This window comes from Nomascus leucogenys, chromosome 3 (assembly GCF_006542625.1).
Source record: "Nomascus leucogenys isolate Asia chromosome 3, Asia_NLE_v1, whole genome shotgun sequence".
Lineage (NCBI taxonomy): Eukaryota > Metazoa > Chordata > Mammalia > Primates > Hylobatidae > Nomascus > Nomascus leucogenys.
Genome location: NC_044383.1, coordinates 76,038,565 through 76,058,787, shown reverse-complemented (window position 1 = coordinate 76,058,787; position 20,223 = coordinate 76,038,565). Strand labels below are relative to the sequence as shown.

The 20,223-nt window shown below is 41.3% G+C and overlaps 3 protein-coding genes across 6 annotated transcripts in view; 2 read left to right on the top strand and 1 right to left on the bottom strand.

The window, feature by feature from the left end:
* The window catches only part of MDN1 (midasin AAA ATPase 1), a 179,395-nt gene extending 173,370 nt beyond the window's left edge, over positions 1-6,025 (top strand). Inside the window, exons 98-102 of the mRNA XM_030809472.1 lie at positions 471-544; positions 653-767; positions 2,196-2,259; positions 3,646-3,788; positions 4,604-6,025. Coding sequence (XP_030665332.1) covers positions 471-544; positions 653-767; positions 2,196-2,259; positions 3,646-3,788; positions 4,604-4,792 — 585 coding nt within the window. The 3' untranslated portion in view covers positions 4,793-6,025. The remainder of the gene's footprint in view (positions 1-470; positions 545-652; positions 768-2,195; positions 2,260-3,645; positions 3,789-4,603) is intronic.
* Positions 6,026-10,066: 4,041 nt separating this feature from the next.
* LYRM2 (LYR motif containing 2) overlaps positions 10,067-20,223 on the top strand; it is a 38,184-nt gene continuing 28,027 nt past the window's right edge. The window contains exons 1-3 of one of the 2 annotated variants that reach the window (XM_030809471.1): positions 10,067-10,150; positions 10,947-11,087; positions 11,464-13,601. In XM_030809471.1, coding sequence (XP_030665331.1) covers positions 10,106-10,150; positions 10,947-11,087; positions 11,464-11,544 — 267 coding nt within the window. In that variant the 5' untranslated portion in view covers positions 10,067-10,105 and the 3' untranslated portion in view covers positions 11,545-13,601. Of the gene's footprint in view, positions 10,151-10,946; positions 11,088-11,463; positions 13,602-20,223 lie in introns of those variants that run through there. The other variant, XR_004029324.1, reaches the window with a different exon arrangement.
* ANKRD6 (ankyrin repeat domain 6) overlaps positions 16,003-20,223 on the bottom strand; it is a 207,202-nt gene continuing 202,981 nt past the window's right edge. For all 3 annotated transcript variants that reach the window (XM_003258333.4, XM_004087621.3, XM_030809470.1), the window contains one exon: positions 16,003-19,284. In XM_003258333.4, the coding sequence (XP_003258381.2) occupies positions 18,713-19,284 (572 nt within the window). In that variant the 3' untranslated portion in view covers positions 16,003-18,712. The remainder of the gene's footprint in view (positions 19,285-20,223) is intronic.

Genomic DNA, 20,223 nt, shown 5'->3' with positions numbered 1-20,223 from the left:
GGGTTTCACTCTGTTGCCCAGGTGCCTCACTGTAGCCTCAACTTTTCTGGGCTCAGGTGATCCTCCTACCTCAGCCTCCAAAGTAGCTGGGACCACAGATGTGGGGTCTTGCTGTGTTGCCTGGGCTACTCTTGAATTCCTGGACTCAAGTGATCCTCCCTCCTTGGCCTCCCAAAGTTCCCAGAGTGCTGGGATTACAGGTGTGAGCTACCACACCTGGCCCTTTGTTTGATGTCTACAGCAGACCATTCTTATCAGTGTAATGGATTCTAGGTTTCAGCATTATGTGGTACCAGGCCACCAAAGCCTCCGGGTTTGTTGTGACTATAGTAGCCTTACTGATGTTATTCCTCTACTTGCTGAACAAAAAAATAATGTTTTCTTTGGGAATCTTGATGCAAAAAATAGTTGAGAGGCTCTGGTTTAGAGGATATTCTGATTCCTAAAATCATTAACTTTCTAATTCACAGCTTGCATTTGAATCTTTGGCTGTGATTGGAAATGCTCTAACCCTCCTGGAAGTGGGTCAGATTGCAGTGTGTAGGTAAGGTTGCTTTGTAATTCCTTATGAAAACTTTTCACAACCTGTTTAATTATTTTGATTACACAGCCAAAAAATAACTTCTGTTGTATTTGGTTTTCCTCCCCCAAGTTTTGGAGAATCTGTAAAACTGTTACACCCATTTCATGAGCAGTTCGGTGATTACTCTGGGTCCCAGATTCTACGTCTCTGCAAATTCCAACAAAAGAAAACCAAGATTGCTCAGGTAAGAGGATGAAATAAAATGTCTTCTGCACAGTTATTTTAAATTGGTATAGGTAGGAGGGAGAACATTTTTATTTTTGAGACAGGGCCTCATTCTGTCACCCAGGCTAGAGTACAATGGCGCCATCATAGCTCACTATAGCTTCGAACTCCCGGGCTCAAGTAGTCCTCCTGCCTCAGCCTCCCTAGTAGCTAGGACTACAGGCACATGCTACCATGTCTGGCTAATTTTTATTTTTTGTAGGGACAGGGTCTCACTTTGTTGCCCAGGCTGGTCTAAAATTCCTGGGTTCAAGTGATCCTCCCAAAGTGTCGGGATTACCACCATGCTGGGCTGAGAACCCCCCTCCACTGCATACAGTATTAGGACAGGGATAGTCCTAAACCTCAGCTTGTGTACCACTGGAATAGAAGCTTCCTTGGCATCCATTATAAAACAAGGTGTGACTTCTTTTTCTCAGTTCCTCAAAGATCACTTGACTTTGCATCATTGGTTTTCTAGCTCCCTACTTTTTTTTCTGAGTAGTTTGGAACATTCTGCAAAAACAAACCCATCTCCCATACCCTTATCAGCTGGGCCAAGACCTATTTTTCTCCCTCATTAAGCTTAGAGAAGAAATGATATGAAATAAAGCCAGTGACTTACTCAGGAGAACAAAAGTTCAAAACAGAGCATGGGGTCATATTTCTCCTGGGTCCTGCTCTGATTCAATTTGCTTTTTCTAGGCTGCCCTGGACATTTTGTATTTTCTTGCCTTCTCTTTTGCTCAGTTGTTTTCTGTTCTTGAAAGAAGACAGCTGTTTGGTTTATTTCAGGGAGTTATTGATTCTTATGCCCCAGGGAAGCACGTCTTTTCCTTTGGGATATCTTCCAGAACTCTAGTGGGTTATATGTTAGAGAAACGTCTCACCTGTGCTTGAGAATGCCTGTATCATCGAGGCATGGTGGCTCACACTTGTGATCCCAGCACTTTGGGAGGTTGAGGTGCGAGGACCGCTTGAGGCCAGGGGTTCAAAACCAGCCTTGTCAACATAGTGAGACCTCATTTCTACAAAAGACAAAAATAATTATCCACGTGTGGTGGCACATACCTGTAGTGCTAGCTACTTGGTGGCAGGCTGAGGCAGAGCCCAGGAATTGAGGCTGCAGTGAGATAAAATCATGCCACTACACTCCAGCCTGGGTGACACAGTGAGACCCTCTCTCAAAAAATAATTAAAAAAAAAAAAAAAACAAACCAGAATGTCTGTATCCAAGGATCCTCCTTTTTTAACTACATATGGCCAGAAGGGACAGTTAGTTGATGGTCTATAAACCTGAGGTGGTTATCTGATAATCACTTCAGTGTCAGAAATATTATCAGTCTCTTTGACAATGAGAAGAGCATTTACATAATTTTCTAATTGTCTATTTCTGGCTCCGATTTAGTTTCTAGAGTCTGTTGCCAACATGTTTGCAGCCGCTCAGCAGCTCTCACAGAACATCAGTCCAGGTGAGCTGCGTGCCTTCCTCTTCATTAACAAAATGCTTTCTTGTACTCTATATTCCCAAGCTGCTTGCTTCAGCTCAGTGCCGCCGTCACTGTGTTTTAACAGGTGTGCTTCACAGGAAAAGACATAAATTGATGTAGCTCATTTTTACTTATTTATTCATTCATTCAGAAATTTTTGTTGAACCTGTACTCATGAGGCTTATAATCAATGGGGGATCTAGACACTAACTAGTATATGCTTATTTGATAAGAGTTCAGATTTGTAAGAGAAAGGAGCAAGGTATGTGTGGAATTAAATATAAAGGCTACAATTGACCCTTGAATACCACAGGTTTGTCTGTACTGATCAGGTCTACTTACACATGGAGTTTTTCCAACCAAAAGTGGATTGAAAATTCAGCATTTGAGGGATGCAAAACCAGAGTGTATGGAGGGCCAACTTTTCATGTATGCGGGTTCTCCAGGGCCATCTCTGGACTTGAATATATGTGTATTCTGGTATACTGGGGGTGAAGGGGGTATGTGTCCTGAAACCAGTCCCCTTCGAGTATTGTATTCTCTAATATTTTAATAACAGAGGAAAGTAGAGAAGGACATAATTTAAAAACCAGCTAATCCAACCACATTTACTTTGGAGGCTTGAAACATGCCAGTTATTTAGTTCTTTCCAAAAATCTCTCAGTGTTCTCAGTTTATCATGCAGAAGCTTCAGATTCTGATGGAAGCAAGTTATTCACACCTGTCAACATTTGCTAAAACAGCCCACCCTCAACTCATGTACTATATAATCTTTAGCTGGAAACACTATGTAGCAAAAATTTTAAAACATTTTATTCAGTGTTTAGTGGTTCCTTTTTGTTTTTGTTTAAACAAGTCAAATTTCAAGGGCAAAAAAATATAGAAATTAGGTACAAGGAATTAACAGAAATCTAAAGATGACTATATGTGACGACTGAAATTTGGAAGACACAGTTCCAGATTTCTGATTTGGCCACTTGCTTCTAATGCCCTACTTAGTACTATCATCATTTTTAAAGTTTATAGCCATAAACTAGTGTTTTAATTCTCATGTACAGTATGTTGCTCTACAATTTGAAGTTGAGCAGAACTTAACATTTCCTGAAGCACTATTGAGAAATTCTGCTATACTGACAGAAGCTTACTTAGTATCCCTTATTATGCCTTGTCTCTGACTCAAGCATTTTAAGGGATAGGTCTCATCAGAGGTCCCTTAGGTCTGTGCCCAGAATTCATCAGCTTTAGAGGTCTGTTTAGCTTTAATAGTACAGAGAAAGCCTACACTAATTTGTCCTACTTTGGGTAGTTGTGAGTTATTAAAAATGGCTGTTCATTTTATTCTCTTGCTTCCTTTTATATGGTCTACAGAAACTGCACAACTCCTCCTGGTAGTCTCTGATGGGCGAGGCCTTTTCCTTGAGGGCAAAGAAAGAGTCCTGGCAGCAGTTCAGGCTGCCCGGAATGCAAATATCTTTGTCATCTTTGTTGTATTGGACAATCCCAGTTCACGGGTGAGTGACTACTAAAAGCCACCTTTTGTGGAGATAAAGTGGGGATTCCCTTCAACCTGTTCAATCTGAAATATGGCCTGGATCACTCAGTCATACTGAGAACTCCCAGCATTCATAGTATTCTGTCAAGTACCATTGTAGGCACTTGTAAGTATTTTCTCCATTAATCTTTGCAATAAGCCAGTGAGGTAGGGATCATTATTCCCGCTTTACACTGAAGGAAATGAAACACATAGGGGTTACAGGTAATGAGTGGGAGAGCCAAGATTCAGAATGACCATCCTTGTGGGTCATCATTTCCCTCTATGCAAAGTCAGTGCAGGTATTGCAGCCTTGATAATGGGTACCGACCACTTTGAAATGGAAATTAGGTGTTGCCACACTTTATGTCTCAGTAGCTCCTCACAGCAGGAAGCATCAATCATCTTAGTGAAATATGCCTACAGGGCAGTTCTGTTCCAGGGAAGCATTGTCTCTGTGGGTCACATTAAGGCCTTGATAGGAAGGTAAAGATCTAGTGTGAATGATTCCAAGTGGGTGATGGGGAGACACCACTGTAGGGAAAGTAGATTTTCCTATCCCTTTTCCTTTTTTTCAGTGTCCATCCTCCTGGAAGGGGCACACAGAAAGGCATCTACCTCCTTCTTAGTAGAGTTCTGAAAATTCTCTTTTACTTAGTAATAAAAGGTAGGTTCATATGCAGGAATAAGACACAGGAGATGTAAAAGTTGTTAGCAAAAGAGATCACAGAAGAGCTAGCTAAGGATGCTGGTTTAATCGCTGCCTCCCCATTTCAAAATGTCTTTTGTTGACAGGATTCTATCTTGGACATTAAAGTACCGATATTTAAAGGACCTGGAGAGATGCCTGAAATCCGATCCTACATGGAAGAGTTCCCATTCCCATACTATGTCATTCTTCGAGATGTAAACGCACTTCCTGAGACACTCAGCGATGCCCTCAGACAGTGGTTTGAGTTGGTGACAGCCTCTGACCACCCATAGAACAGAAAGAGGAGTCCAAAGTGAGACTTAACCGTGGTCAGAAGGTCACATTGCTTACCCAGGTGCTCCCTTTTGGACAACTACAAAAAATTTTATTGTAATATTTTTATTTTACAACGTGACCTTACAGTCTACAGAATGCTCTCTGGCTCCCGGCTTTGCCTGGGCTGAGGTTTTTATACCAAACCTGGAAGCAGCAGCAGGTGCCTGAACTCGTAACTAAAGAAGAGTTATCCTTCTTCCTTCCCTCAGAAGCCCTGGCCTGGGAGGAGGTCATACCCCACCGTTGGAGCCCAGCTACCTGTTTTCTTTTGCAGGGGATCTGGGCACCTGTGCCTTGAGGAGATGCTGCCAGGAGCATGGGACTCTGATAGTCCTTTGTATAAAGGACTAAAGGGAACTGCCCTTTTGATCCTGCTTTAAGCTCTGCCTTGCCAAGCCCACAGTATGTACCCAAAAGCTGTTAAGTGGCCAAGACAGCTCCAGTTTCTGGAGAGTATGAGGGTGTGTTTTCTTATTGTGAAAGGAACTACCTTCTCTTAGATGGTAGGAAGAATGTGGTGTGTGTGTGTTCTCATAAAGCAACCGGACATTATAGGCGCCCAGGTCATCTATAAAAACGATCCTTGGGCTGTGGAAAAACGAAGTGGCTTTTCAGTATCCTCTTTCACACGTGCTGCTTCGGGAGACTATGCAATGATGGGAAGGTGATTGCCCCTTTATTTCATTCAGTGCCATGGTCCCTGTTGTTGTAGTAATTTATTTGTTTAGTTCATTTTTTTTTTTCTTAACTTTTCTTAACAGTTAAGGGGAAGAGTCATTCCTCACACTGCTTTCAAGCTGGACTGAGCCAGTCTCATTCTGGGAAAGAAACGCTGTGTCCAGAGCTCAGCAGCTCCATCTATTTTTTTCCAGTCAAAAGAAACTGATTTTTAGGCAGTTTTTACTTGGCCAGAAAGCAGTGCTTGAATACTTGAAACTGTGTGCTCTGTTCTATTTAATGTTCTGTCAGAATGTTCTTTTGTAGGCAATATGTCATGATGTAATCTATCTCCTTGTCTGTTTCCAAGTTACACTGTGAAGTCTGCCACCCTTTTGAGGTGGTCATCAAAGACACAGATTCCTTGTTTAACCAAGTGTCCCAAAGCATGTACCTGAAGTTATATCATTTTTTATTCTAAAAAGCTATGCAGCTTATATTCTGAAAACTATTAAAACATATACCACTGTTAATGTAATTTGTGACTATTCTTAATGGAAGAGGACAGGATTGTAAAAGGTACGCTAGGGGACTGATCTTCTCTGCTGGATCAGTCAGCTGTTACTAGTTGATGCTGTGCTAACATGACCCTCCAACTTCAATGTTGCTCTTACTACAAAGGTTATCATTTGCATATATGTCCATAGTAGGCTGAGCTATAATATGCTGGCTTTGCAGCAGAATGAAAAGGATGAGTTGGTGTAGCCTCATAAGGAGGCTTATAAAAATTATCCTCCATAAATGATGTTGCATCCACTCACATTTCATTGTCTAAAGCCCTCTATGGGACAGGGCGTTTAATCTTCCAGTAGGGTTGAGTCTGGGAGGGAAAGACACCAATATTATGGCAATGCTGCAGTCTCTTACATCTGCCTTTGGAAGCTCCATCTTAGACCTCCCAAACTGGTGTGCCCAGAGTGATTCCCTTGGCCCTGGGTTAGCTCCTGAGATCACGGACGGTAGGAATTCCAGGAGGCAGGAACCCAAGAGTGCCATTTTCAACTTGTGCTGCCAACAGGGCTTGCAGGAGTAGCGATAAATTAATCTGCCATGTTGATTGATTGATAGTTGACATTTGTGCCATCCTGCCCATCCCCCCTACCCCCCCAGGCCTTGGCCAAATAGGTAAGTTCTGATATTTAAGGAATGGACAGCAGAACACAAAAGTTCTCCATGCTGTCTTAAAATTCTCACTTTGGAGCTGGTTGCAGTGGCTCACGCCTATAATCCCAGCACTTTGGGAGGCCAAGGTGGATGGATCACTTGAGGTTAGGAGTTTGAGACCAGGCTGACCCATATGGTGAAACCCCATCTCTACTAAAAATACAAAAAATTAGCTGCATGTGGTGACACGCACCTGTAATCCCAAGCTACTCGGGAGGCTGAGGCAGGAGAACTGCTTGAACCAGGAGGTGGAGGTTGCAGTGAACCGAGATTGTGCCACTGCACTCCAGCCTGGGTGACAGAGCAAGACTCTATCTCAACAACAACAGTAAAATCTCACTTTGGATAACTTCTTCACCACTCCCGTGGCCTCCAACATCACTGAAGCAAAAGGACTGTAAAATTCTCCATCCAGGGGTCCAGGAAATCTACTCTTTGGTATTCTTAATTATATTCAGACATCTGCTGGAACTGTACTTAGGCAACAGACTCTTTCAAATACAACACATTCAAAACGTCACTCTGTTCTAATTCCCCTATCCCAAACCCATTCCTTCAACATTCCCCATCTGGGATGACCACTCCAACAGCCACCCTGTTTACAAACTTGGGACTTAACCTGTACAGCTGCTTTACTTCCTTCTCATCTCTATCCATACCCCAATCAAATTAATCATCTTGTCCAGTCAGGCTTCTGGACATCCTATCCCATCCCTCCCCCTCCCCCTACTCCACTGTGACTGAGCTCTTTTAATCTCTAGCAGGGACTACTTCAATGGGATCCTGACCAGTAACTTCTCTTTGCTTGCTTCACTTCATCCTATTCACAACATCCAAGATCTTTCTAAAAGTTCTGTAGCTGAAAATCCCTTCAAGGCTCTCCCTTGTGAAGAGGGTAATAATATTCAAGCTTCTTCATGTGACCTGTGAGGCTCTTGCTTGACTCTCCTGTCCCTCCTCTCCCAGCATCCCTGCCAGTGTTTCCATGTGTTGTCTGGAATCCTTTTAGTGATTCTGCCTTTCTGACAAATACCTAGCTCAGACAAGCCCTCTGGAAGAATAATTTCCCACAGTATGAACTGCAGCATTCTTTGTTGGCACTATATTGAACTTACTTAGAGGTTTTCCTGCCCAAAGCATGAGTCTTTGAGCAAGGAGCATATGTGACTCACAACAGCATTACCAGTGTCTAGCAAGAGTGAGCATTTTTTTTTTTTTTTTTTTTAAATAGAGCTTTGCTCTTGTTGCCCAGGCTGGAGTGCAGTGGCACAGTCTCGGTCCACTGCAACCTCCGTCTCCCAGGTTCAAGCGATTCTCCTGCCTCAGCCTCCCAAGTAGCTGGGACCAGAGGCGTGCGCCACCAGTCCCGGCTAATTTTTTGTGTTTTAGTAGAGACGAGGTTTCACCATGTTGGCCAGGCTGGTCTCGAACTCCTGACCTCAGGTGATCCACCCGCCTCGGTATACCAAAGTGTTGGGATTATAGGCGTGAGCCACTGTGCCTGGCCTGAGTGTTTCTTGATGGGAAGAAGAAATAATGTAAAAATGTCTTTTCTCACATATTAATGTATAGATTCAACACTATTTCAAAATTCCAACCAAGATCACAAGATGATTTGGAGGGAAATGATACAAAACATTTCTAAAGATTATAGAGAACAGTACTAATGGATTTTTTACAAGAAACTAGAGTCCTGCCAGATAATAAAAACATATAAAACAAAAAGTAAAAACTTAACCCTAAATGAAACAATTCTAGACAGATTACTCAGACCCTAAAAGAATTTATCATACAGTCAAAAAGGCATCCATCATAAAGCCCCAAAAAAGGAATGAGTTATGTAATCAATGGTATTGATACAGCTTAACATCTAGAAAAGAACTTAGATCCACGTGATGCTGTAAACCAAAGTAAATTCTAGATGGAGTAAATATTTTAAAAATTAAAGTTTAAAAAAATGAATTAGAAAGGTCTGAATGGGAAATGAAAAGCCTCAAAAGGCACAAAAATACATGATTGTATAAAGTTTCTGTATGTATAAAGAAATGACAAAAACAAAATATAGAGCCCATATAAAAGTCCTCATCATAAATGGACCCAAGTCATGAACAATTCACAAAATCAGTATAACTAAAAATGGCGAGGGGTATTTAACTTCACTCCTTTTAAAAAGTTAGCAATGAACTATTACAGCTAATGTATTAGACAAAATTTGACATACATTATTGATAATATGATCATGCAGTTAGCATCATTCATACAGTGCCTGGTAAAGTTCAAAAGAGCTAATGATTAGAGTTCTTACACGTGCCAGGACCTGTTCTCAGTACCTTAGAGATACACAACTGAGGTAGATGCTATATTTCACTTTACAGGGGAAGTGATAGGCCAGGAGAGGGGAAATAGCCAGAACACAGCTAGGAATAGGGAGCCCCAGGATGCCAACAGGCGAGGCAAGAAAGTCCCCAGTAAACTAGTAATTGAACATTTTTGGTTCTATTTTAATTCGATACAACACTACTTGGAAAATTAATATGGCAAAGATTCGCTAACTCCACTTCTAGTGATTTAACCTAAAGGCGTGTGTACTGTGGGAAAGATAAAACAGCTATGAGGAAATAAAAGCAAAAGCCTGAGGCTTAGGGATGTTAGGCTCCTCGTTATCAGTGATGAAAAGTGCTTAAGACTGCAGTGGGTTAGCCATTCAAAGCTTTTGTTTCAAATGATCATGAAGGCCACCGCTCCCGGAAAACCTTTGCGCTACAAAAGAACAGGACAAAAAAACAGAGAAGAAAAAAAACACAAATTGTAAAAGAAATTAACACTTTCAATTTTAGTATTTTCAACGATACAGATTTTTAAAGGCTCGAAAACATTCAAATAAGTTTTCACGTCTTTCCCCCCAAAAAACCTTAACTTTTTTTTCGAGACAGGGTCACGCTCTGTCGCCCGGGATGGAGTGCAGTGGTGCGATCTCGGCTCACTGCAGCCTTCACTTCTCGGGTTCAAGCGATTCTCCTGCCTCAGCATCCCGAGGAGCTGGGATCCCAGGCACCTTACAGGCCTCCCAGAGTGCTTGGGACTGCAGGTGACAGCCACCGCGCCCGGCCTCCTTCACTTTCATTTGAACTCTCTTTACCAAGAACTGTGTTATGTGCCCTACCTTTCTTCTTTCGTTATCACTACGACCCTATGGTGCACTGCTATCCTATTTTACCAACGAGAAAACTTCGGCCAGCGCAGCACCTACGGCTCAGTCCCGAAGCCTCGCGCTCTCAGTCAGAAAGCAACCCGCGGGCCGTCCCCTAGGAAACCGGGCTCGCCACATCCCTTGGTCGGACCCCACTTCCGCTCCTGCGCGCTGAGGCTCCGGCGGACCTCCGGTGGACATGGCTGCTTCCTGCTTACCCCCAGCGACGCTAACGTTAAAGCAGGTACCCGCGGTTCTCTGCCTTCCAGAGTAGCTTACCTGGGTCTGAGCTTCTGGATTCTCCATCTGTCCGTCCCCCCAACGGGGCGGGTTCCGGGGTCCTGACGCGGCGTGCGCGCCCTCTGAGATTGGCCCGATGCCTGAGGGGCGGTGCTTCGCTCCGCGGTGCCTGACGGGAGGCACGGGCTGCTTCCTTGGTTTGGTGCGATCGCGTGAGACGCGTCAGGCGCTTGATTTCCCTGAGTCCCGGTGCCTCAGCTGCCCACGGTAAAAGTCTATTGCACTGAGCTGTGGCAAACAGCAAATGAGATTACCAAAGATTCGAACAACTGTTAATTTAGAAAAAGTGCTGTCGTTGTAATAGCAACTTCTAGGAGACCGGCAGCCCTTTTCAGCCCGGTAGTCAGCTCCTGATTTTTTAATGGTTCTTAGGTTTGACAGAGCAGTAAGCAAAAAGATCAGATGAACCTCGTGATGCTTTCTTTAAAACATCTTTTTGAGACAGGGCCTCACTCTCGCCCAGGCTGAGTGCAGTAGCGCAATGAGGGCTTACCTCAGCTTAGACCTCCTGGGCTCAAGTGATCCTCCCATCTTGGCCTTCCAAAGTGCTGGGATTACGGGCCTGAGCCACTGCACCTGACCAAAAAAAAAAAAAAAAAAAAAAAAAAAAAAAGTTTTTCTTTGCCTTTTTCAAAATTGACCAACGAGAAGTACTCTGGTTACAGCTTGGTTTGCTGAAGTAGAACTTTCCAGGCTGGCGATTGTGCAGTAGTAATTGCTATTACTCCTCCCTTTTACAGTTCGTAAGAAGGCAACAAGTTCTTCTCCTCTACAGAAGGATTTTGCAAACAATTCGGCAAGTTCCAAATGATTCTGATCGCAAATACCTGAAGGATTGGGCAAGAGAAGAATTCAGAAGAAACAAAAGTGCCACCGAAGAGGTGAGAACAAAATCATGGTGAGGACAGATCCTAACCCTTTTTATTGATCAGTGAATTTTTTTTTAAGTTTAGCAGACATCTTGGAATATAGTGCCACTGAGCTGGTATATCTTGATCATTGCTTGTAATGTTACCAAATTTAAATGATTATTTAAAAATTTAATATTGCTGTATCTACACTCTTCAGCATCATCACTTGACTTTTATGTTGTACATTTTATATGTATGTATGTATGTATGTGGAAATCTTTTGGCTTTTCTAAAAGGCAGCAGTTCCAATACCTAGTATTGGTTCTTGATTTTAACAGATAAAATGGTATAGCTATACCTTGTTTAACCAGGTAAAACAATAACCAGATTTCATTTTATTCTACAGGATACAATCCGGATGATGATAACTCAAGGCAATATGCAGCTCAAGGAGTTAGAAAAAACACTTGCTTTAGCAAAATCTTAACTATAGCATTACTCTGAAGGATTTTCAAAGTCTCCATGTGTTTTGTTGCATTTAGGATTAACAATGGACAACACAAAACCCAGTCTTACTATTTATATGTACAGTATTTGGTGATAGAGAGCAAAGGAAAACACATCAAAACAGTTGCCTTAACACTGAAAAACATACCCTGCATTTTGAAAATGTTTACAGATGTCTCAGCAGTTTTTAAAAGAAGAAAAAAACCGCTAACAAATGGCCAATAGATGCTGGACACAATCATTAGGGAAGTGTAAATCAAAACTACTATGAGGCTGGGCACAGTGGCTCACACTTGTAATCCCAGTACTTTAGGAGGCTGAGGTAGGTGGATCACTTGAGGTCAGGAGTTCAAGACCAGCCTGGCCAACATGGTGAAACCTCATCTCTACTAAAAATACAAAAATTAGCTTGGCACGGTGGTACATGCCTGTAGTCCCAGCTACTTGGGAGGCTGAGGCAGGAGAATCACTTGAACCCAGGAAGTGGAGGTTGCAGTGAGCTGAGATCGTGCCACTGCACTTCAGCCTGGGTGACAGTGAGACTGTCTCTTAAAAAAAAAAACAAAAAAAAAAAAACAAAAACCTGAGATTCACATTCACTAGAATGGCCGTAATTAAAAAGAGAAATAATATTAAGTGTTGGTGAAGATGTACAGAAATTAGAGAACCCTCATACATTGCTGGTGGGAATGTAAAATGGTGTAGCCACTTCAGAAAACAGACTGTGAGTTCCTCAAAAGATGAAACAGCTGCTGTATGAGTTAGCAATTCTACCCCATGCCCATAGCCATTATTTGGCACTAAAAAGAAATGAAGGACTTATATATGCTAAACATGGATAAACCTTGAAAACGTTAAGTGAAAGAAGCCAGTCACAAGAGATCACATGATGATTCCATTCATACAAAATGTCCAGAATAGGCAGAAAGATTAGTGGTTGCCTAGGCTGGCTGTAGATGGAATGGAGTAACTGCTAATGGGTGTAGGGTTCCTTTTCAGGGTGATGAAAATATCCTACAGTTAGCTTGTGGTGTAGGCTGCACAACTCTGAATATATTCAAATCCACTGAACTGTACATTTTAAATGTAAGGTATGAATTATATCTCTATAATAAAGCTGTTATTAAAAAACTCTTGAGGTGTAGGACTGAAAGTATACTGACACCAGGAGATACCCTGGAACTTTCTCAAAAAATTGTGCATTATCCCCGAGGGTTGTTCAGGTACCTTCTTCACATGTGTCATAGTTTGATAGAGGACTCATCAAAAAGATCACCACTGGGAATCTAGATCTTTGCTGAAAAGGGAAGAGAAAGAGAAGCTTAATGAGCTCATTGAAGCACTTACCAGAAAGAAGAGGGAAGACTTCTGGGTGAAACCTCTGTGAGTACCTTAACATTCACGTGGAAGTAGTAAAAATAAGATTCTGGGTGCAGTTCTCCTCCAATGACAGGAAAAAAACAAAGAATTTGAAGAATACATTAGAGACAAATACGTTACAACCAAAGTTGACTTCAGGGCACTTTTGAAGGAGATCAAATTTATAACAAGTAATTTAATGAAAGTGAAAGCTTGTGGAAGATGTTGGAATCATCCATCCTGAAAATTGAAGTCTTCTGTTTATCAACAGAACAGCTAAGAAGCTAATCTAAGAATGACCAGCACCTGAAAGATGTAGACAACATTTTGCAGAATGATAAATAGTATCCAGTACTGGACTGTGCCTGAGAGGCATCAACTGTACGTGGATGTTGATGACCTGGACTGTCAGGGTCCACCTCTACCTCCCAGAGCCTCAGAGCCCACAAGACAAAATAATTCTGAATACTGTTCCATGGGGGTAATCTACTAATTCAAAATGCCTGCCTGTGCCAATGTTCACGTTTTTATGTAGATAAGTATTAGTTAACCTGTTGCAAAATGATCTGACAAATAGAAGCATTTGTGACGTTTCTGAACAGAGAACACTTTGGAAATATTTTTTGTGTGACATGATTGATAAATACATGCTCTCTAGTAAATCTAAAATCTTGAAACTCAAAATCATCCTTTTATGGGTGTAGAAGTCAGTGATTTAATGATGCTCTTCATAACAGTGGTGTACATGGAAAGGTTTTCATTAAAGAGCATATGTAGTTTGCATTTGCAAGATTCAACTAGCACAGACTCCAAGAAAACCTAAGTTTTTTTGTTTTTTAAAGCAGGTAAGGCCGGGCACTGTGGCTTACGCAAGTAATCCACACACTTTGGGAGGCTGAGGTGGAAGGATTGCTTGAGCCCAGGTGTTTGAGAACAGCCTGGGCAACATAGGGGGACCCTGCCTCTACAAAACATTAAAAAATTAGCTGGGCAAGGTGGCATGTGCCTGTAATTCCAGCTACTCAGGAGGCGGAGGTGGGAGGATTGCATTTAGCTTAGGAGGTTGAGGCTGCAGTGAGTCATGAACATGTCACTGCACTTCAGCCTGGAAACAGAGCAAGACCCTCCCTTCCCCCCTACCCCCACCCCCCAGAAAAAAGTAAAACTGAAAATTGAATCTGTCAGAGGTGAAAATTACTGTAATGGACATGCTTGTACATGTCTAAAGAACAATTTCTTCGCTTATATGTTTTGCTTATACTCTCTGAATTATAGGCCAATCTTGGTGATTAACCTAAGGGATTTATTTAGCAGTTTCTTCTAAGGTGTGGAGCCATAGTCATTATGAAGTTGGTCTGAATCAAACTGCCAGTGATTTTTATAGAGGAATGAAAAAAAGAAAACTGCTGGTGAAACACACTTTATCATGAAGCAATCTTTGTCAGTGCTCTGGATTAGACAAATTACTTTCTGGATGTTTCCTGAAAACTGTACTTCTGTTTAAATGTTAAACTTTTGTTCCTAAAGTTTAAGATGTTTGAATGTCAGTTTATATATTTGAACTACAATAAATTGATCCTTTAGTAAAAAAATTCAAGTGCAGAGCTTTGTAGCATAAGAAGTGGCTAAAGCTATTTATTATATAAACGTTAATTGCCCTTATGTCATTCTCCCCTTTTAAAATGTGCCATCAGGGCCTGGTATGGTGGCTCATGCCTGTAATCCCAGCACTTTGGGAGGCTGAGGTGGGTGGATCACTTGAGGTCAGGAGTTCGAGACTAGCTAGGCCACTAGCTAGCCTAACCTGATGGCACGTGCCTGTAATTCCAGCTACTCAGGAGAGCTACCTCATCTTGAACCCAGGAGGCAGAGGTTGCAGTGAGCCGAGATCACACCACTGCACTACAGCCTGGGCGACAGAGTGAGACTCTTGTCTCAAAATAAAAAAAATAAAAAAGTAAAAATGTGCCATCAAGTTAGAAGTTTTAAATTCATGGTACAAGCATTGCCACAGATGTGCCTGCAAGAAACACACAGATGACTTTTTTTTTTTTTTTGAGACAGGGTCTCTGTTGCACAAGCTGGAGTGTGGTGGCGCGAACATGGCTCACTGCAACCTTGAGCTCCTGGGCTCAACAGATCCACCTGCTTCAGACTTTCATTTAGCTGGGACCACAGGCATGTGCCACCATGACCAGCTAATTTTTTTTTTACTTTTCATAGAGAGGAGGGGGAATCTCATTTTGTTGCCAGGCTAGTCTCAAACTCCTGGGCTCAAGCAATCCACCTGCCTCGGTGCCCAGAGTGCTAGGATTACAGGTGTGAGCTTTTTTTTTTAAAGAGACAGTCTTACCTCATTCTGTCACCCAGAATGGAATGACTCTCTAAAATTGCAGAAAGCAGAACATATTCCTTGCTGTTTATAATACTGTAGTTGTATCAAAGGGAAAGAGTATTTCTCCTTAAATAAAATTACAAATAAAAAATTTATGTTTTACTCTTACTCATAAAAGGTATTGTAGAATACAAAAGGTTTTTCAAACTGGTTTTGTCTTTGATTGGCTTTTATAATCCACACTTCAAAGAAGAAACGCATTTAACTTTTAATAACTTAGTCAAAAAGTATAATGTTGCCTTGCCTTGCATAACCTTTAACTATTGCAAATGATGTTTTGTCCTTCCCCTTTGTCCAATATTTTCCAAATGGTCAACAGTTTAAACATTTAAGCTTGCACTGAGAAACCTTATCCCATTTCAGCAGTTTTGTTTTGCTTTTGGTGGAGAGCACCTGATCTCGACTTTACAGCCAATGTATTTACTCTAAATTACACTTTTATAGATACAAGGTAAAGTGTAGCTGGGTGAAGGCACTCAGGAGCCATAAAATGTGGTCAACCACAATAAATTAAAATGTAAGCTAAACAAAGTATTCACACTTTTCATTTTTTTAATAAGGAATTTAAGATCCATAGTATCTTTAATGCTTGGAAGAGACACAAATTCAAGGTGATAAAAATATTAATTAGAAGACACATAACATGCCTCAAGTATATCAACACTTGACTCCACAAACAAGGCATAACCATGAAAACAACACTCCCTTTATTTTGGGCTCCCAAAATCAAAAGTAAGATTAGAACTAATTTAATCTATCACAGATATTTAGTATACTCAATAATGCACTAACAATTTCTTTAAAAAAACACTAATACTGTACAATGTTTCTGTGTTTTAGTTTTTCCCACAGCTGTTGAAAATTTCAGCCTTGATTTGAAACATGACCTGCATGACAGGCTGTAAGTTGTCAATAGTTCTGTTTCTTTGGAAAAGTACAGTTGTGGCATTTACTCATTTTAGCAGACAGCTAAAAGGGAAAAATAAGGAAAAATATACACTGGACCTGCAGTTAAGTTTTTGACAATGCCAAGGATCAAAAACAGACGAAGCAACATTTGTTGAAGATGAAAAGGTATTGCATTGGTCTTAATAGATGTTGCCATCTCTGGGTAAGGATGCTGACTGAGCCTGTTCTGTGTCTTCACCTCTATTTGTTTTTTCTTCTATGACAGACCTCCAAGAGACAAGATCCATGTAGTAAGCCACACTAGGTCCTTCTGACCCTTCTCATTCTTCTGTAGTCTCTTCCCTGTGACTTTTGACAAAAATACTCAGTTCACAGTATTAGCTGCCTGCTTCTGATGGGTAGGAGGTAATCAAAATACTCCCCCCAAAGCACTCTATGGTCTAGACTTGATACTTAAAATTTAGTTTTCAGCATTCCTCAACAAGGATACCTTGAGGTAATAGGAGATATTTTGGTAAGTGAAAATAATTCCTGCTTAGAACACAGCCTACTGAACTCAGGATTTAATTTCTTTTGAAATTTGAAAACTGTATTAGGCAGTTCTCAATAAATTGATGTATACTGAGGAATGATTCTAAAGAGGTTAGTGATACCCTGTTTGAGAATAGATTTAGAAAACTGAAGGTACTCTCCAGCTCTACAATTCTGTATTAGGAACAATAGGGAAGTGAGAAAGTACCTCTATATTGCAATCTAGTGAGTCTCTGGGGGAAGACTGTCTAACTGCGTAGTAGTTGAGAACAAGACAAGCTCCCAAACACATGAAAATCAACTTGAAATAACATCAGATTCAGCCTGGGCAATATAGTGAGACCCCCCATCTACAAAAAATTAGCCAGGACTGATGGCACACGCCTGTAGTCCCAGCTACTTGCGAGGTTGAGGCAGGAGGATTGCTTGTGCCTGAGAGGCCAAGGCTGCAGTGAGGTGTGATCATGCCACTGCACTCCAGTCTGGGTGACAGAGCAAGACCCTGTCTCAACAAAATAAAAAACATCAAATTCATTCCATGTTCAGGTAACAGTGACATATATCTACTGAATTATTTTTTTTCTTTTAGGAATGTCTATATCTATGGATTGTCACTATAAAAAAAAAGAAAAAAACCCAAAACTGAGCTTGACAAAGGGAATAAAAGCATACTTTGTTTTTCTTGGTGTTAATAAGTCATGTTAATAAGTCATTTCTTCTCTTTCTTTGGCTCAATGAGCAGCATTTTATTCACAATTACGTTCAATAGTCACTAGGTTCCTGTGTCTATAGAAATAGAATTGAAGTTTCTGTGCATACATGGGATATTGAGGAGATGAATATAAATCCCATATTCCAAAGGACAAGAAGCTTGTCCAAAGTTTCAACATATCCAAGCTATTTTTACTACTTTGTTCTGTGTTTATATTTCATTATGGAACAAAGTAAAGTCTTCTGGCCTCCATGAAGTTGGGGAACAGTGGGGCCTACATTGAGTTATTGAATATTTTGCCTTCACTGCAAAGCAGTAGAAAGCTTTTGAGGTTCTTTAATGACAGAATTCAAAATGAAATACTTTCAAAAAATAGCCTTATTCTTTATAAAATGTAGAGCAATAATCTCAAATTCAGAAAGGTATTCTGATATAATTGGGTTTGATTAGGAATAGGTTATAAATTTTCAGGTAATTGTTACATGAATGTTTTTTCCATTAATCTGCTTTAAAATCACTATATAACTGATTTTTTGACTGAAAATACAGAAAATATCAAACAATTTGAATCTTTCTCATTTGATCTCATTGTTTCCAGAGCTGTTAGCCAATTATTCATTATTTAAATAAACTGACTTTTCAATAAATTTTATCATAAGATATATTGGATCTTGTGACATGAAAATATTTCTCAAAAATCTGATAACTTTTCATGTGATTAAAATGTCAACAGTTGGAGAATTACGAATTTGAGCAAGAGGGTTTATTTAGCATATCTCAGAGTTACAGCTCTCTTAAGAAAGACACTTGTCTAGGCACAGCAGGTGTGTTCAAATTTATATGAATGACTACTTGAGTTCAGACGGGATTACGTTTTTCTTGCTTTTGACTTATATTATTTCACACATCTTGAATTTTAGAGTCTAGGCCTACACATCATCCAGTTTCTTGGCATGGCTTGCTTAATCTGAGCTTTCAAACTTCAGATTAACCTGGACTGAGGCTAAGAGTTTATAATGAAACCCAAAACTAAGCAAGCTTCCCCTGGTTTCAGTTTAATTGTTGAAGTCTTCATAATTTCCGGGCATAGGAAACATGTATCTGGCACATTGTAGAATTAGTGATTTTTTTAAAAAGGCAAATCTGCAATATATACAATAGTTGACTCCTTGGGCATAGCTATTATGCAGTTGCAAAACTGGAAATCTTCAAGAATCCTTTCGTGTTTCCTCTTAATTGGTGCTAATTTTCCTTCTGCACCCTAGTCCTTAGTTTGGCAAGTTCCTCTTCTAAACTTTTAATGTGTTCCTTCAATGTAGCCTTGTCTTGCTGGGCTTTCTGACTGGCTTGGCTTCGTGCTTCTTCAATCTTCCTTTCGTACCACTTTTCCATCTGGGTAGAAACAGCCTCAAAAAAATACTGGGTAAGCTCCAGAGCTTGGGAGGTATCCCGAATGTGAGGGCCAGTCTGCTCGCTGCCTGCTGCTGGTGGCGGCTGCCCACAGGTGCTGCTGGCTGCGGGTTGCTGGGCACGATGCCTTGTTGGCCCACTCTTCCCAGACTTCTTAGTTTGAGTGCCTCTGTTGACGCAGGGCCCAGCTTGCTGATCAGATCTGGCTGCCTCATTCACGGGTAGCAAGGCTGTCTGGACCTTGACGTTCCTCAGTCGGGAGCCTGTACAGTCAGAAGATGACAGCTCCTGCTGTAGTCTCTGGGTAGCAGTGGAGTTGAGGGCCTTTTCTTTGGGCCTAACCACTGGAGGGGAGCTGTCAGAAGCTGCTGCTGGACCTGCAGTCACCACTGATTGATCCACACCTGGTTTCAGAAGGAAAACAAACGTGAGAGCAAATCCACATTCACACAGTCATATGGCTGTCGGTCGGTATTTGAGAGTCTTAAGGATCCTGTATATCACCAGCCTTCTCCATCACCACCCACCATGTGTAATGTCTCCTCTGAGCCTTTTCTCACCTTTCTGTTCCTCCTTTCCACTTTGTCTCCTCTGATGATCACTTTGGCTTGTCAGAGCTTTCATGGATTCTGTGTTAGCCACACTGGTACCATTTAAGCGAAAAAAGTTGCTGGCTTTTCCTTCAGCCTGCCTCAATCTACCTGAGAAGGCTCCGGTCCTGTTTCCTGATGCCTAAGGATGATGCCACTCACCAGGTATCTCAAAGCAGATTTGGACATTTATCTATGAGAATATGTATTCCCATTCTCTAATGTCTGGGCCTATTCCCTACCAGTGTACTAACTGCTTGACCCAAGCTCCAATTTGGAAAGGAGGCCCCATTTTCCACACCCAGAGCTGCACGACAAGCTCCAACAGTAGTCCTAGCATGAAACATTTTCCCGGGATGTTTCCCCATGTTGTTGGCACAAAGATGAAACCACAGTTCCAGAGATGGCCTGTGGTAACACAAAGCACTTATATCAAAATCCCCCACTGAGGCCTAGTTACCCAGGCTCTGAATGTCCTCAAAATTGTCATTATTGAGCATAATCACTGTGGCTAATGTAAAGATGGTTTGCTTGCAGCATTTCCTATCTAGCACTGGGGGCAAGTTCTATGTAAGAACTGCTGTTTAATGAGGATTTGCATAGTTGGACAAAAGTAAAAGGCAGATCAAAGAGAAGGAAGAGGTAAAAGGCACAAAAGGCAAGGGAGGAAGAGCCCTGCTGAGGAAACCGATGGATCTTCATCACCTCTCATCTTTGGGGTCCACTCTGATACTATCAACACTGTACTCAAAG